The sequence below is a fragment of the Thermobia domestica genome, chromosome 4 (genome assembly GCF_964235325.1).
Source record: "Thermobia domestica chromosome 4, izTheDome1.hap1.1, whole genome shotgun sequence".
In the NCBI taxonomy this organism is placed as follows: Eukaryota; Metazoa; Arthropoda; class Insecta; order Zygentoma; family Lepismatidae; genus Thermobia; species Thermobia domestica.
Window position 1 is genome coordinate 333,003,403 of NC_137457.1, and position 19,110 is coordinate 333,022,512.

Sequence of the window (19,110 nt, forward strand, 5' to 3'; positions counted from 1 at the left end):
ATCTTCAGAAAACATTTCAACTAAGTACCCAATACATTGTAAAAACATTTAGAGAAAATTTCTTTATTTTAGACAAATGATTTTCAGTGTTATTGGCAAATGATTTTAAAATATTCCATGCGAAACATTTTAAAAACCATTCCGTTAACATTGTATAAAACGTTTCAAATACATTTTCAGTAATGTGTGGAAATGGTACAGAAAACATTTTTTGGAAAACTTTTCTAACGGCGTATAAAATATTTCTACAACGTTTTTGAGTATATTGCGAAAATATTTTCAGTATTATTTGGAAAATGTTTTCAACAATATATGGAATATATTTCCTTAAGGGAAGTAGGATACATTTTCTGAAGGAAAATGATGGTACGTTTTAGAAACGTTTTGAAAATATTTCATTGCTGTGTGGGATTATAGTCAGAGGGTTAAGATTATGCGGATTTTCAACAAAGCAAGAGTATTGAGTGAACTGTAGTGATACACTAACATAATATTCCTTCCTTCTCACTGAGCATGATAATATATATAAAAACAACTCTAATGATAGTCTTAGCTACATTTCTTATTTATGTTACGGTTGAAACTCTTAAACATAAATGCGGAGCGCAGCAAGGAGACGTACCCCCCCGAAAAAAAGAAAAAAGTTCTGTGCTCTTGATAGCTTTAGCTAGAAATCCAAAAGCAGATAAGTTTTTTTTCCTCCTTTCAAATGCTATTTTCCCCACCGATAAATCAATAATCAAATAAACTGTACCATCTCTACCCATTATTATCGTAGATATTCGAAACACTGAATAATTTCCCTATATGCCAATATATGTTCAGACAAAACAATATTCATTTTGTATTTGTTGTTGTATGTAACTGGTCTCCAGCTAAGTATTCCATTAAATTTTTACATAAAAATTAAAAGCAATTAATAAACTACACGCTACACAAATCCATTTAAGTTACGTATGGATGAATAAAGCAATGTGATCTCCATTTCGTTATGCAAATGAGGTACAGAGACCAAGTGTACAACTCACAACCGTGAAACCATTACTAAACAAAATTGCAAAAAAATGAAACGGCCACATCTCATTAAAAATGTGTGACGTTGTATAATTTCGAGGTCGATACAACGAGATAGGTATTAAAGTATGGCACAATTAACAGCAGACAGTGAACAAGATGAATATATCTGAGAATGTGTATAGCTGCGCTAATCTGACTTCAACATTGGGCTTGAGGGGGGACAGGTAGGACCGTTTCCATGATCATTTTTTTAAGAGATATTCAAAATATTTATGAAGTTGAAAAACAATGTTGCGGAAGATCAGGGCAGCCAAGTTCTCTTCAACATTGGGAGGCGGTAGACTAGAGGCTTATTCTGGGGCGGGGTCTTCAATTTCACTTCACTTTCCTTTGTGTCAATCGGACACAATGCATCACATTCCCCCCCCAAAAAACACACATTTGATATCGCATTACTGGGGGAGACAGTCCCCCAGTTCCAAGATTGGAGGGTACATGTACCACTCATCTCCCCGGGATTTGCGCCAGGGACTGTGCACTCTTAGATAGGGATTCCCGCACATGATATGTCACATGTGTACCAGTGTTAACCCACACGATAGTATCTAATGATTATTACGGGCATGCACGAATGGCCATTGGACTGCACAGCAATGAAACAGCATTGTTTAGTTTGATGAATGACAATACTGCCTTCACCATATCGACTATCATGTCTCAATCCGTTGTCTTTCAGGGAAACAGTTGTTCGGATCATATATATATTGGCACCATAATGTGGCAGATGTTTGAATTTTTTCTCAGTCTTGAGCAGTGATAACCAACAAAGTTACCATATTGATATTGACAAAGTAGTCAACGAATTCCTCTTCCAAACGATTCAGAGGTTTAAAAAGTCGTGGGCAGGATCGAGAAATTATTATTATTATTTAGTGCACTTTTTAGATAATATGAGCAAGTAGGGACAAATGAAACGAATTTCGGCAGGTAGATTCGACATTGGAAAATTTATATCGAAGCATAGAAAACAGAAGAGGCATAGAACTATACCAAATTATTCCATCTTGAGATATGATTGGCTAAAAAAAAAAAAAAAAAAAAACGCAAAGGAGAAACTCTGCAACAACCAGTTCTATTACTAGTAAAGAAGGAGCTGGAAATTCTGATGTATAATATATACATTAAATTTTGTTGCAAAAGTTTTTTCCAATGCAAAGATACTGCCTCAGGGACATCAGTGCCGGGTGCCTGTGTGAACATCTACGTCTACATGGAGCTAACTCAGACAAAAACGGGTCGTAAGAAACCCTTGTATGAATACAGAATTGAAAACGACATCATAAGAATATTCCCAAGCTCTAAACAGTAAATTGAAACATATCGAAGCCCTACACACATAAAGAAATGGTGGATGGGAATTCACCATTAAAACATACTAAACCGAATAAACTATCTGGATGTAACAATGATGAAAAGACAATGCGGTCTCCTAGACTAAAATTTACTACAAACAAACAAACAAGAACTCCTGAGAGCGGACTCAGGAAAGAAAAATGGAAATAGGGAAAAGATATCAAAGGAAGACAGACAGAAAACTACCTAAACAAAAGGAAACGGAAACACAGGATAAGAAGATTAACTAGAACTCAACCAAAAACCACAAAAAAAGGGATACAAAACAAACCATTTAGAAAACGGTTTAATATTAAAACGTGAAACCATGAACTAAAATAATGAGGAAACAAGAGATAAAATCAATTAAAATGACAGTGATAACAGTAATATTACCGAGACACCAAAGATAAAACATAATAAAGAAAAGAAAAACAACAATAACAAATTAACAGAAAACAGAGACAAAAAAGGTAAAAACGCACCCGTAGCGAAACGACCACGCTTGTGGAAGAGATCAACATAAACCAAATGAGTCAAAAAATAATAAAAAAAAGAAGAGGAAAGGAACGATACTTAGAGGAAAACAAAACCACCTCCTTGTATATACACACACGCATATATATACCGTCAGTGTTAATGAAGTATACCGACAAACTATAATAAGTGATTCCTCACACCAAAATAAGTGAAAAAGTTCTTATGGACCTATGGCGAAAAGTACATAGCTACATTGCTAGGGCTGTCCAAAATAGGGAAAAAGCTAAATTTTAAATGGCTCTCTTTCGAATTCCAGAAACTGTAGATGGTGGTTGTTATCAGCGTAATGGTACCCACGCACACATAATCCAAAAGTGCATATTTAATCAATTGTCAATAGGTGTAAAGGGTATTCCCCACAGGGTGTAATTCTCAGGTGTTTTCAATAGTTTTCAGATATACACTGATTTCAAGAAGGGTCCAAAATAGAAGGAGGTAAACCATGACAACAATGGACATCCAATATTTCGGAAGGAAAGCGGAAGTGTTAGGATTCGTCAGCTCCATGTTTCCTTTGTGTTCGAAATAACGTGCGGTGAAATGTATTTCTTCACAGTATATTTCACGTTTTCATTTATAAGCGTGAAAGAAGACATCGCATCTTGTGTTTTACGAGTAGGAGAGACCGAGCGGCTGACGATCTTCAACACTTCCGACATCGTTCCAAAGGATTTAGTGTTCACTGCTATCAAGGCTTACCCTTTTCCTACTTTGGACCAATCATGAAATCAGAGCATATCTCAAATTTTGGCTGCTGGAATGTCTGGGAATTTCACCTAGCAGGGAATTATGTGTATACCCATTGAACATTAATGAAATATGCATTTTTGGATTGGATATGCGTGACTTCCTTTCTGCTGATAAGAACAATTCACATTCTCTCAAAATCGAAATAGAGGATGTTGAAATTTGGATTTTTCGCGACTTTGGAGATCCCTACGTCTGAAATTATGCACTTTACGCCATAGATACATATGAATGTTTTCTCTTACTTTGATGTGGGGAATCATCTTCTAAAGTTTGTCGGTATAGTACATGAACACCCTATATATATATATATATATATATATATATATATATATATATAGACATATTATACACGAACTCTGGGAAAATGGAGAAAACGAGCTCCAGTGAAAAAAGGAAAAGCACGCTCAGTGAACACAGAGAAATCGGGCTCTATACACCTCTAAACTTGTATATACAGACACGTGTTTCAGCATTTTCGAAAATTCGGTTCAAATTAGTCAGAGCTATCTTTTCAATAATAATCAAGGGCTGGCATAATGACAATATCTTTTTCCTTATTTAAAACGCGCGGAATGTAAAGATTCGAGTCTGTTGGATATGTGGAATTTATATACTTTTTAGGAAAGAAATACTTTTTATAGTTCGAAAAATTCCATCACCATTGGGTTAGTTGTTGTATACAAATCTCCATTTCTTCTCTTTATATCGTCGAATTTTAAGATTCAATTAAGTTGAAGTTGTGAAATTCGGCAAACAAAATTTAGTTAAAAGTGAAGTAGTACAAAATTCACTATTTCCAGAAATTCCCTCTCTAACGATGGAACGTTGTTTTGTTCAGCTTCTTTTTTTAAAATCGAAATCTGAAGAGAAAAGTAAGGACAATTTCTACAATTACAAAGGACGCACTCTTGTGCTCTTCTTATTTCCAGATTTGCCCTTACTTGAATGGAAATATATATGGAAATATGGTTCGTATTGAGACTTTGATATGCGATTATTTCCAAGACTAAATTCTATCAGTCATAGCACAGATAAATCGATATACAAATAGCGGCAACCACGAAGAACGTCATTAAATACTAAAAGTTAATTTACAGATGAGAGAAAAACACAACACTTACAGAGAAGAAATCGTAATTCTGATTCTTTGTATAATCCGTAGGATCAAATAATATAACATAACCTAACACATTAACAATGAAATATGAAGTTGAGTATTTAAGCTTACCAAACTCAGTAATAGAGAAATGGCAAAATATTCTCAGTCTATTTTTTCTAATGCTGGACTCTTACTAATTTGAACCTAATGATATAGCAACTTCACGAAATATTATATGACTATTCTCTAATGTCGTAGTTGAAAAGCACCACAGGTGAACGATACAGGGTACAAAAGTAAAAGGAAATGTGCAATTTTAAAAAATGGAATAATAACTCATTATTTTATATTTTATAGAACTCGATTGAAATTTCAGTGGCTCAATGACAGAGAGTTCACTTCTGGTGCAGGGACCCTTGGTTCGATCCCAACTCGCGCCAAGTGAGTTTTGTTGAATACAAATACCGTGTGTTTGATTTTTCTTGGAGTTCTTCCGTTTATTTTCAATTTCTTAATTCGACTATTTCATTCGTTTATAATCAGCACCACCTCCTTTAATCTTTCATGCATAAAAATGGGACGTAAATTTCAACATTTCATTTTTTCGTTTGAAATTCATCCTATCCAAATATATGTTCCTTCTAAAGCTCTCCTCGAAGTCACTTTTCCTACCCGACATGTTTTACTTTTCCTTGTCATTGTTATTTTCATCTAGATCGATAACTATCCAGTAATCTTGATTGAAATAATTGTTGGGGATCTACGGTACGAGATCGAGGAGATGGGTTCGAATTAGACGCACTAAAAACTATTAGTCGTCCGACTAATTCGAATAAAGTAACTTACTATTCATGATGTACCTTTTGCAGGCTTGAAATTTCGCGTCAAGTAATGCGGCAGTCGTTCACTTCTCTTCGGTAGTATTTTACGAATGTTTTTACGTGGCACTTGAATATTTACTTATAAAACATTGATTGAACTCGTCCGATTCTAATAAAGAGCACTCACGTGCATATCTAACAGAGTGGAGGAAACATAAACTTTTCTCTTACGAAGATCTAGGTTTAAGATTTTAGATTTATATTCAAGAAGAAAGTCTCCTTTTTTTTTTATGACTATGTGTCTATCAATTACAATACGATAATTCTGTCTATTAAATGAAAGCATTTCGTTATATTTAGAAAAGGCAGTATTAGAGAGTAGAATATGCCGCAATGGCGAGCCCTCTACTAGCTAATAGATACGGGTGATGAAAGGGCTTCTCCAATATTTAATACAGGATAATAAGCGGAAACCATGTAAACGAAGGTGTTTCTTCCCGTTACTATTTACCCAAGCCATGGTAGTGAAAGGAGCTTTCACTCACTGCGATTTGCGGTTCTTAGTTAATCCGAACTTATTCCGGCTTAATAAATGTATTAGCCTATCTTTTTTCTCTTCTTCTTCTTTTTTTTTGAAATGGAATAATTGGTGCAATGTTTCCAGAACGATGTCGTATCAGAAATGTCAAGTAATTACAGTCATATCATATATTGAGTGTTTAAAAACTTATATTGAGCCACGGCGAAGCTGATATCCCTCAGAAAGCTGTAATTAAAGCAAACACGTTTCAAAAACTGAATCTTACACCTGGGGTAGGGTATTCATACGAATGTTGATAAACTTACACTACTAGAATAAAAAGCTAAAGCGTTTATTAGAAAAAAAAATAGATAATTTAAGATTTATATCATTATCCACTGGTTATTGTTTGACTTGTTTATTTCTAATTATATACTCACTTCCTATAAACGGTTTTATGCAAAACTCAAATCAAGTAATCAGCAAGGAACTCATGATTTTCTAAAGTAGGGCGGATAATATTGAAACATGTTTTCATGACTTTTACTGAAACTTGCAGGAGACAGTACTATTACGCTTTTCTGTATTTTTGGTCATACCTTCCTACATTATTAAAAATTAGATTGTTATTTGAATGCTTTAAGAATGTGATCATAATCGTTACGATATCACATTCTCAACTAAGACCCGCTACATACTCATGGCAAGTACCATCTTTATCTCATGTGTGCGCTACCAGACGCTTTACTGTTTTATCAATTTCTTTATTTCTTTATTATAAAAAATACAATAAATCCTCGTAGTTTGAAAGGATTTCTTATAAATCTTTACTCGAAGAATTTGCTGTAACTTCGTTATATACCAGAAGAGAAATAAGTCAACATATCTTTTTGTATAAAATTGTTAATGGTGTTATTAATAATCCCGACTTTCTGGGTTCACTTTGTTTTAGTGTGAAGAAAGATGTATTGCGTATTACGTTACCCTTTTATTATGGTATTTCACGCTCTAATTTTCACCAATTTTCACCTGTCATAAGGCTTAGTAAAAAACATTTGAACTGGTACAACGTAACTCAAATATTGATTTTTCTTTACCATTTAAATTATATGTGTCAAAAATTAAAGAAGTAGTTTAAATTTTACTTGCTGTTAATATTGGATAAAGATTTTATTTTTATTTTTGACACATATCTATGTAAATTTATTTAAAATTTGCTGGAGTGCAAATAAGAAGCTTTAGTTATAGAAGCAATGTTGAAATGACATTTATAGTTGCTCATTTGTAATTACAAATTGTAAACGCAGTATGTATTGTAGAAAAAATGTTTGTATAGTTGCGCATCTTGCAATATTCTTTTTGATTATTGTAGTTAATACTGTAATAGGTGCTTATATATGACGTCTTCTTTTCCTTTTTTGTTTTTTTTCTCTTGTAATAATATTTTGAAACATATACTTGTACACCTATTGTAATTGGGGGGAAACCCCTGTTACAGGTAATAATAAATAAATAAATCAATAAGTTCTTTCCCAGAGGTTTCTTAACTGTGAGGGTATCATTTAAATCCTGGCTCACACATCTGATACGTATGAGCTTTTACAATCTTTGTGTTAATTTCTGGCTATCAAAATCCAATGTTGACAAATTTTCTTACCGTGTTCGTAGCTCGTATGGCATCTCACATCTCTGTACGTTACCATACATTTTGCCCAATTTAATTTGTTAATAAATCTCTTTCTACGCTTTTGACAAGAAAGAAGATTAATATGTAATTGGGTTAAGAAGTAGTTTCTTAAATCCAACTTTTTTCGTAAATCCCATCTAATAGTACACGTTATGAAAGATTTACTACTTGTATGTTGCAACATAAGGAGTCTCAAATAAATTTCTTCTTACACACATCAAAATATGAGGATAATTAACTGTGTGTGTTGCGAGGTGCTCTTTCAAAAATAATTTTTGGTTATATTTCTTCCCACACTCCTGGCATGTATAATGTTTCTGACCTGTATGTGCTAGCATGTGATTTCTCAGTGTACTATTACCAAGACATTCCTTTCCGCATTCCTGACAGGTATGAATGCTCTCTTCTGTGTGCGTTTCCATGTGGCGTACAAAAGTAGAAATGCTACTGAATCCTATCCTACACATTTCACAGATAAAAGATTCCTCGCCCGGGTGTTTTAACATGTGGAGTGTTAACTCTTTTTTACGCTTAAACCCCTTTCTACAAATTTTACACGTATGGGGATAATTACCCGAGTGTGTTATGAGGTGCTGTGTCAGTTGACTTTTTCGTTTAAATCCCCTTCCACACTTCTCACAAATATGAGATTTCACACCCACATGTGTCTGCATGTGCTGTCTTAAAGTAGAATTTCCACCAAATGCCCTTCCACATTCCTGACAGGTATGGGTTCTCTCTCCTGTGTGCGTTACCATATGGTTTATCAAAGTCGATCTGAAACGAAATTTCTTCCCACACAATTCACATGAAAGAGGTTTCTCACCCGTGTGTTGTAACATGTGCGATTTTAAATGAGAATTTCGACCAAATGCCCTCCCGCATTCCTGACAGGTATGGGTTCTCTCTCCTGTGTGCGTTACCATATGGTCTATCAAAGTCGATTTGATACGAAATTTCTTCCCACACAATTCACAGGAAAGAGGTTTCTCACCCGTGTGTTGTAACATGTGCGATTTTAAATGAGAATTTCGACCAAATGCCCTCCCGCATTCCTCACAGGTATGGGTTCTCTCTCCTGTGTGCGTTACCATATGGTCTATCAAAGTCGATCTGATACGAAATTTCTTCCTGCACAATTCACATGAAAAAGGTTTCTCACCCGTGTGTTGTAACATGTGCGATCTTAAAGATATTTTCCGCTTAAACCCCTTTCTACACACTTCACAAGTATAAGGATTAATATCTGAATGGGTTAACAAATGCCCTTTCAAATATGAACTGTTAACAAATCTCTTACCACATTCATGACATATATGAGATCTTTCTTCTGTGTTCGTTCGAATATGTTTTCCCAAAGCTGATATGTCACTGCATTCCTTAATAGAGTCTTGATAAGTCTGAGGTTTCTCACCAGTATATGGTACTATGTAGTTTGATGGAACTTCTTGTCTTCTTGCAAGCCGTATGTTAGACTTCATCTGAGAGTCACTTAATAGTTCAGAACTTACATTTTCTTGTGTATCTGACATATATCTTCCACTGAAAATAGAATAATAGATACTTCACATTAAGCAAGAAATGGAAACTTGATTATATTCATTTCAGCACCCAATATCATACACTCGTTTATCTGTAAAAAAAAATGTACGTTTCCATTTTTTCTTTGTTTCCAGTTTTGGATCCGACTGCAGAATTATATGGCCAAAAACGATATCAATATTTGAAAGACACTCAATAGGACGTAACGGATAATGAAGACATTAAATCCCGGAGCTGAAAACATCGTGTACTACTATGTAACGATTCTAAAAGAAAATATTTTTGTCTCGAGCTACGTAGGTCTTACTTATAACTAAGCTGAGAGGCATATACATAGATTGGAATTGACGGGAGGGATAAATATTTATTTAAAATATATAAAAGTTTGTAATTAATTAACATGTATAGAATTGAATATATAGCAATAGAGAAAATATCAGTTCGAATGTTTTTGTCTCATACATGATGCTCGACTACGCCTTGAAAAAGATAACACTAGTATAGTTCGAGTAAAGAGTTATAAATGATTAGATTTTTTGGTTGTAAGGCCACACTGAAAAGAATTTTCGATACCAGGAGTATTAGTAATAACTTAAACCAGTTATACATATCTTAAACACTCACAGATCAAAATAAAGAACAGCGAAAAGATAAGTTTACATACATTATTGAAAAATATGTATTTGATATTCATCTCGTATTTTAGTGGATATTTATAAGGAATTTTTTTGAGTACATAATTCATGTTAGTCTTTTCCACAATTTCACGTAACATTAATTGACTTCAATGTTTACAGTAAAGAAGCGACAGTCTTGTGTGTAAAGAAACAGAAATAAAATATTTTACATTACAGTTAAAAATATGGAGAACAAATAGAGAAATACAAGACATATGTTAGTTTTGAAAAAATGACACGGCAATAAAAGTGTAAAATAAAATTGGAAATGACTATTAATATACAAAAATACATGACATCAGAAAATAGAAACCACTATGATAAAATTACATTTAATATATTTCACCAAAGATAAAGAACGAGCATAATACGAAAAAAATACTGGATCCAACCAAATAAATAGATAATACAATCTCACAATTGATTGTGTAACACCGATATTTCATAATAATAATCAAGCTTGAGGTTCAGAGTGAAAACACACCACAATATAAACAAGGATTGATGCTGTCTTGTCCATTTATTTCTTGTATTTGGTAAATTATGGAATGACAAATAAATATGAACTAATGGCATCATTATAAACAAAACAGTGTAATTGGATACTGTGTTTCTTTTGAAGCTTTGACTTTCATGTAACTTACTGCAAATTTTAATCTTTGAATTTGGCAAATCTGTATTTCTTGGAAATATAGCTATCTATGAAAGACTGCTCAATTACTATTTTTTTCAATTTTTCTTGACTCGTGCTCTTCCTCAGATAAATTTATTACTATTACAAGTTCGGAAAACGAACGCCCTGCAGTAGCAACTGTGACAGTATGGTCAGATGCAACATTCAAACTATGCAAACTAGAGGAAAGCAACAACCAAAAGAAGTTATTTCTCAGTATATGAACTAACTCAGAGATTGTTGGATTGTTATAACGGTAGAGATTAGAATAACATGTCCCAACAAGCACCGTTCAAATTTCTCGCGAAAATGCGAAAGAAATACAATGATGCATATTTCTAAGAAATTATCATGCTATATATAAAACATCAATATAATTTAAAACCTCAAGAATTTTACAAAAAAAAAAAAAAAAAAAAAAAAAGAAAGAAAGAAAATTCTACCACGTCACAGATGGGCTCTATTAGCTTTGGAGCACTAGTCATTTTCGAATCTCTGCTCCAGTGTCTGCTCGAGCATGGCTTGAACATATAAATGGTATTGCACATTTTACACTCATAAACTCTTAGGATTGGCACATTTGTAAATCAAAGTAACTGATTTTGGAAGTAACATTATTACAAAGCAGCATTAGCGAAATACAAAAATTGTCTGGGACACAGAAATTTCACGTGCATGCTCCAGCAGCTTCAAATATTTGGAACCTTTGTCATAGATTTTTGTATTGGTAGAGTTCTTAGAACGATGAGCTGGCAATTACAGAAATGTACTAGACGTAACTCAGGATTTAAAGCCAAAATGATTGTATTTTCTTAATGTAAAACTACAGCGAGAACCAAAATATTTTTTTATTTTTTAGAAAGTACAACTTTCACAGTATTTTGGAACTTTATTTAAAACGCGAGATATGTATATGACTTCACTTACAACTGATTATTATTTATTTAATCTGGATCGTTAGGGTACATAAGTTACAGAGAGATAGATAATGCTTCTGAGGAAGGGCAAGTATTCTTTAATAAAAACAGAGACTAAAGGTGTTTAGAAATCCAATTATAATCGTAATTAAAGTTATAGTCATAATAAAGGAACTCTGCGCAGAGGAGTTATGAGACACCATTTTTAAAGTACCTATGAGCATATCTTATCGAAAAGATATTTTATATAGTTACTTTGTATTAGTAGAGGAGCTCTTCTTCTGCATGATACACAAGGCATAATATATATATATATATATATATATATATATATGCCTTACAATTATCTGAAATCACTGGGACTAAGAATAATCGCATATATATATATATATATATATATATATATATATATATATATATATATATATATATGAAAACTCGGATAATACGTATATTACCTCATTAAGTACAGCAGTACATAACGTAAATTACAAGACAATATTTTTAAACAGGAATTTTGTATCATATTATACTAAAACTTATAAAAGTTTTTCTATATAGGCATATATACAGTAAAATTTCTAATCTCAAAGATTCTTTTCTGCGCCATCTTTTTGCCTTTTTTTTTTTTTTTTTTTTTGCGCCAAGGCTGTAGTTTAAATGGTCCATTGGCACCAACTGGAATGTTATTAGATTGCCTCGGATAACGGGGACTGGAATGAGCGAATATATATAGGGTGTTAATGAACTATACCGATCAAATTTAAGAGGTGATTCCTCACATGAAAATAAGAGAAAAAGTTTATATGGACCTATGGCGAAAAGTGCATATTTTGAGAACTAAGACTGTCCAAAATCGCACAAAAGCAAAATTTCAAGAATCCTATTTTGAATTTGAAAGCCTGTTGATGGTGGCCCTTATCAGCGTAAAGAAAGTCACCCATAGACAATCTAAAATTCCATATTTGAATAATTCTCAATGGAAAAAATGAAATGAAATCTTTGAGTTTTACGTCCCTCGTCTATGCCGGGTAGGCTAAAGGAGACGTTGATGATGACTGAGGAATGATATACTGGAATGAAGAAAGTGGGAGGAAACGGGAGAACCCCGAAAAAACTCACGTACACGGTGTTTGTCCATCACAAAGTTCACTTGGCGGGGGCTGGGATCGAACCCGGGACCCCAAGCACCAGAAATTTTCAATGGATGTTCAGATTATTCCCTGCAGGTAAAAATACCCAGACAAAGCCATCAACCGAATTTTTGTGATGAGCTCTGTTTTTATGATTGGTCCAAAGTACGCAAACGATGAGCTTTGATACCAGTGAACATGTAATCCTTCGGCGAGATGTCGGAAGTGTCAAGGATCGTCAGCAGCACGGTCTTTTGTACTCGGGAAACGCATGGTGCGATGTTTACTTTCATTATTATAAGTGCAAAAACGTGAAATATACCGTGACGAAATACATATCACACGTTATTCCGAACACAAAGATATATGGAGCTGCAGGATTCTAACACGTTTGCCTTTCCCCGCAGCATTAGATGTGCAATGTTGTCAAGGTTTCCCGCCTGCCTAGTTTGGACCCTTCTCGAAATCAGGGTATATCTGAAAATTCTATTGAAAACATATGAAACACTCTGTAGGAATATTCTCTGCACCTATTGGCAATTGATGAAATAAGCATTTTTGGATTGTGTATGCCTGACTCCATTTACACTGATAAGAGCAGCCATCCGCAGATTCTAAAATTCTAAATAGGGCCTATTGAAATTTGGCTTTTCGATATTTTGGACAGCCTTAGCTCTGAAACTATGCACTTTTCGCCATAAGTCCATATGAAATTTTTCACTTATTTTGAGGGAAGGAATCACTTCTGACAGTTTGTTGATATAGTTCGTTAACACCCTATATATATAGATAGATAGATAGATAAACAGTGATTTCCGTTAATTAAAAAGAATGTACTATATAGTGTTTATAACTAGCTTAACTAATATAACGTGGGGAGGATTAAAAACTTACGCAATTATCTTCCGTTATTAATATTAAGGACGGTGTATCTTGTGTGGGGCTACCAACGGTCTTTCTACAGTGTTATACGAACAGATTGGCTCAGGACAAGGTAAGAAATTTTAAACAAAAATAGCATCGAAATACACTACCTACAGGAAAAGAAATAAAGGAAAGTAATAGCCATAAATGATAACATAGGAATATGTGCAGTATAATAGTAATATTTTCTTTTTATTATACACGTGCAGTGAGACCTGGCCCCTTTGCACTCTGGTTTTGAGCAATGCATATAAAATATGGAAGTACAAAATACAGATTGGGAATGTACATTCTTCAAGAATTCATAAATATATAGCCCACAATTTATTTTACTCATAAAATCAATATAAGACTATCAGTTCATCATCCTTCCCCATCTTCCGTCCAGTGTGCCAACAATATGGAATACTTCAGAACACGATTAAAACAGAAAAGAAAAAAATCCGTCGCTGCTACCTAGGCCGTTCTCACTTCCTTATAATTTGGAAAAATATCTCAATCTATTAGAACCGTTTCTCAGCTATATGTACTATTCTGTCCCCAACTATACAAGCCAACTTAAGGAAAAGTCCATTTTAGTTTCTTTTTTTTTCTAGAAAAAAAGATTTCCTTATGTTGGTGAACATTGATGAGAAACCAATTTCCTTTAAACGTCATAACGCACAGAACAAAGTACTCTTTCATTTCAAATCTGTTTTTATAACACCAGTTGTGGCCAGGACAGAGAGACAATAGTACATAGTCGACACTTTTGCTAAACATAGTTTCTTTCAAATAAAGTACACTTATATGCCTGGTTTATAAATATTTAGTGAGCTTGTTGATACTGTAAGTTAGTTAGCAATATTTACATGCTTGAGAAACTGAAATCAGCAATTTTCTCACGAATTGTAGTGTTCCGATAAGAGAATCTATGTTCTTGGAACGAAATATTTTACTTACAGCATGATTTTTATGTGCTTTATATGTACAATTGTATTTGCTCATCCTGAATATTTGAACAAACTATCATCAACCGCTCCGGATATTTCCTGTTAAAAGAACAATGCATCAGCCACCATGAGAAACTACGTTCTTAACGAACAGTCTGCATTTTACACCAAGAGGAACTGAACGTGCTGACTAAGGCTAGTTTTAGACGGAAGCATTTATCGTAGCAAAAATCGTATCATCGACATCCTACCGTGTAAAGTAGCAAATGCTATAGCATTTCCCAAGCCATGGCATATAGTATGGCATTTCTTGTCGATAGAACCTGCTCTATTTCGTAGCATTTTCCCTAGCATTTCTGCTCCGATTGCAGCGCCGTGGTTTGTTAAAAGGAAGCGAAAGATTTTGTGTCAAAAATCCATGCTCTTTGTTTTGTGTGGGAAATTGAATTGTAGTAAAGAAAAATGAGTTGGAGCAGGGGCCCTATTATTATGTTGATTAAAAAAATATGAGGATCATCCTTGTTTGTACAAAGTTAAAAGCGCGCAGTTTCACTATGGGGATCCACACAAAAATCCATTAAAAATAAACTTTCTCGTTTCGTGCTCTTGCATTCTCCGGTGCACATTCACTTTAACAGGTGGCAACGTGTAGTTTTACTATACGGATCCATAGTATAAGTAGTAGTAGTATTAGTAGGAAAAAGGAGGACTAGTAGTAGTAAGAGTAGAAGTAGGAGTACTTTGTAACAGTAGCAGTAGGTGTAGTAATAGTAAGAGTAGTAGTAGTAGGAGGAATAGGAGTAGGAACGGATAGTAGTAGTGGCAGTAGTGGGAACGAGTTAGAAGTCCCGAAGGGGTTGGTTGGTTTCTGCTCTCGATACAAAATTGGGAAATTACAGACTTGCCAAAATTTTATGGCAGCTTATTGAAGATTACGTGCATTTTAGGTTCGACTTTAATTTCTATATTTCCACGTAAATACGCATTTCAGATGTAAGGGCACACCATATTTCCATTACTTACACACTACTCTATTAAAATTATAGAAATTTCTTTTGTAAAATTTAAAATCTATGGATCTGTATAGTATAACTACACCGTTAAAAGTCGTTTGTATTATAATGCGCATATGCAAAAAAAGGATTTAGAAGAAATAGTGACTGAAATATCTGTTTTTAGTTTTGGAGCCATAATTGCGCTCTTCTCCAGTGATTTCTTTGCTACGTCACGACAAAATGCTACCGTGTAAAAGCACAATGTACTTTTGATGCCATAGAATATTATACGAGATTTTTGGCAGTACATCTGCTATGAGAAATGATGCGATATATGCTTTCGTCTAAAACTAGGCTAAGGAGTTCATCTTTGGTGTAAGCTGCAAAAATCGTCAAAAGACCAGGTCTACAATAGCAAAAATCGTCTAAAGAAAACATCTATAATATTCTTCGTTAGGATGTAATTTGTCAGAGCTGCTACTCACTTTTTTTTCTCTCCAAATAGTGCAAAAAACTGTAACGATAAAAATGTGGAAATTTAGAAGTAAGCCGTGATCAGAAGGGCATTTCATAGATATTCGTTAAATATTTTTAATTATTATTTGCAGTTATAATCTCATTAAGCTGTGTGAAAATTTTTGTGTTGTGTGCTTTTTACCAATAAATATTAGTTATCCACGTAATGAATAGTTTTTTATTTGTATGGTTGAAGATGTCTCATAGTCATATTGAATTCCATCCATACATTTTTCACATTCCAGAACACGGGTGAACAACTGGGAAATTGTAGTTATAACCGTCTTCCCGAGGACAAATGGGTTCACTTTTTTTTCTCAACTACTCTGTTTCAGGTTATGAACATGCCAAAATGAAAATTTCGTTCAACGTAACGTTGTACTGCGACGCTGCCACTAATAATTGTTATTGGTAGTTATAGTACAGTTTAAAAAATGGAAAAACAAAAACCAAATGAACCAAACAACGAGTGCGACGCAATAATAATAATAATAATAATAACAAAATAAATGTAATTTACTCACCACCCATAACTTACTCTTTCCTTTCCCCTTTGCAAAAAGTGCCTTGATGTCTGAGGACAAACTCTCATTCAAAGCTTGACCAGCAGTTTTGATAGGAATATCTTCCCATGCCTTGCCGCCCACCTTTGAGTTTGTCTGGTAAGTGTTAACCCAAGTTTTGTCCCTATGAACAATATACCTAATTGCACCCCTGAGTTGTTTAATACTCTTATTAGAATACTTACGCTCCATTTTGTTATCCGTCTTCTGAATCAATAGCGTTACAAGACATTCTTTCCCTGCTGATCTAGTAAGTATTGTATGAGCCTTTATTGTACGTTGTTCCGGGTTCGATTCAAAGTGCCACAAAAACATTTAATTTCATTATCGTTCACTTTCATTAATCAACCGTCTCGTTTAACCTAAATGGCATACGTGTATTTCGTTAAAGTAAAAAATATTTATTTTCTTCTTACGAGAGAGAAATTTGAATCCCATGTCAAGCAGCAGGCGATGCTTCGTCGGCAGTGACAAAGCAGGCCATGGTCCACTACTACAATACAATGAATTTTCTGCAAAGGAAGCGCGTTTACCTATATATACATGAATTTTATGGCATATTGTTGATTTGGTAAAAGTGTCATATTTCTGGTCTTGTCTTATTGACGTTGTTAGGGCGCTTTGGGTCAACGCCACACGGAAATGTATTCTAGTTTGCAATAACAGGTATAGCATCTATAAATTGCTTATTGTATTTTGTTTAGTTGCGAAGCGCAAATTTTCCGAAGATTTACAAAAGATGGGCCCTTTTTCCTTTCTTGCGTGGAGTACAAACCTTTCCTTTCGTTTAGTAATATACAATTCATGTGCAACTTCTACTATATTACGGTTCCAAGTAATGTTGTTTCAGAGGTCTTCTGAATATCTCCTCAAACAGTTTCAGTAACTTCCTTCACTGTCTGGCTTCGAAAATATGAATAAACATTTGATAACATACTTTTTCACAATCAGAAAAAGATTTCCCATTATTTCCTTTAACACTATGGAGTTTGCATCCATTTTCCCAAAAAAAAAAAAAAAAATAGCACAACAGTAGTTCAGGTATTCTCAACACTTGCAACAAAATTGGATGTAAGTGACCATGTTTCGCAGCCATACAGAACAACAGGCATGATTATCGTTTTTTATAGATTAACCTTCAAATTCTTCGACAGAATTTGCGACAAGAGATTTTGAACCGAATAGTAACACAAATTCCCTGCTTTTAGTCGATACTTAACTTTTCCGTGAATATGATTTTCCTCTGTTAATATTGATCCTAGTTATTTGAAACTATCCACTTTATCAAAAGTATTATTTAATACTTTAACGCATTTATAATTTGCTGTATTCCGGTCCCGACGTACTTCCATGTATTTAGTTTTCTCTGCATTTACTTCCAAACCCATGTGCCTGCAAGCGTTTAATAAGATCTCTGCATTTCTTTCTATTGTTCTCCTATCATCCCCTATTAAATTTACATCATCAGCATATGCCATAACATGGTGAATACCGTTCAACTCTAGGCCCTCGTTGCTATCTTTGATTTTCCTTATAGCGTATTTCAGAACGAAGTTAAATAATAACTGCGACAACGCATCATTTTGTTTCAGACCATTTTCGACGTGAAAGCTCGTGGACAAAAATTTTCCTACCCGGACTTTACTTTAGGATTCATTTAAACATATCTTAATTAATCTAATTAGCTTTCTTTGGTATTCCAAGTTCTGTAAGAACGTTGTATAATGTTTCTCTCCTAACCGAGTCGTACGCCTTTCTAAAACCAATAAAAAGTTGATGTATCGGGGTATTGTATTCCCACTTTTTTTTCGAGTATTTGGCGAATGGTAAATACTCGGTCGATAGTTGATCGATTTCTTCTGAATCCGCACTGATAATCTCCAATAATTTCATCTGCATATGGGGACAGTCTTGCTAATAGAATATTTGAAAGAATTTTATAGGATCTTGACAGAAGAGAAATGCCTCGAAGAAGAATAACAGTAATGAGAAAGTCACAAAAATTAATAATGATTGGGCACATTTCGTAAAGGTTTGCGTAAATGCAACCCAAAAGTTACGAAATAGTTTGCAAGAATCAGCATAGCGATTCTAATTATCTTTTGATTTTTGCGTCTTGTTGCGGTACTGTGTACGCAATTTTACGAAGGTGGTACGCAATGACAAAAAGTACCTCGGAAGCGTTGCGTTGACGCAAACCACTAAGGATTAGATCGATGGTCAATGCATTCTATTCTGCCGTCGAACGACGTGGCAACAAATGAGTTAATGTTACCTAACTTCCACTATCGCAAGAAAATTAACTAATAAAAGATAAGCTTGTCATTTCGTATTGGTATTCTAAGAGTCATTCTTACTTTACTCATACTGCAAAATAAACTATATTTTAAATTTGCTTTTCGATATGCTGTT

General features: G+C 34.1%; 1 protein-coding gene across 4 annotated transcripts in view; it reads right to left on the bottom strand.

Annotated features, from left to right (window-relative positions):
* Positions 1-6,498: 6,498 nt before the first annotated feature.
* Positions 6,499-19,110, bottom strand: part of LOC145684468 (uncharacterized) — a 29,282-nt gene continuing 16,670 nt past the window's right edge. Inside the window, exons 2-3 of one of the 4 annotated variants that reach the window (XM_081756898.1) lie at positions 14,635-14,723; positions 6,499-9,368 (exon numbers count right to left, since the gene is read on the bottom strand). In XM_081756898.1, coding sequence (XP_081613024.1) covers positions 7,991-9,368; positions 14,635-14,639 — 1,383 coding nt within the window. In that variant the 5' untranslated portion in view covers positions 14,640-14,723 and the 3' untranslated portion in view covers positions 6,499-7,990. Of the gene's footprint in view, positions 9,369-13,662; positions 14,555-14,634; positions 14,724-16,659; positions 16,800-19,110 lie in introns of those variants that run through there. The other 3 variants (XM_081756897.1, XM_081756899.1, XM_081756896.1) reach the window with 3 other exon arrangements.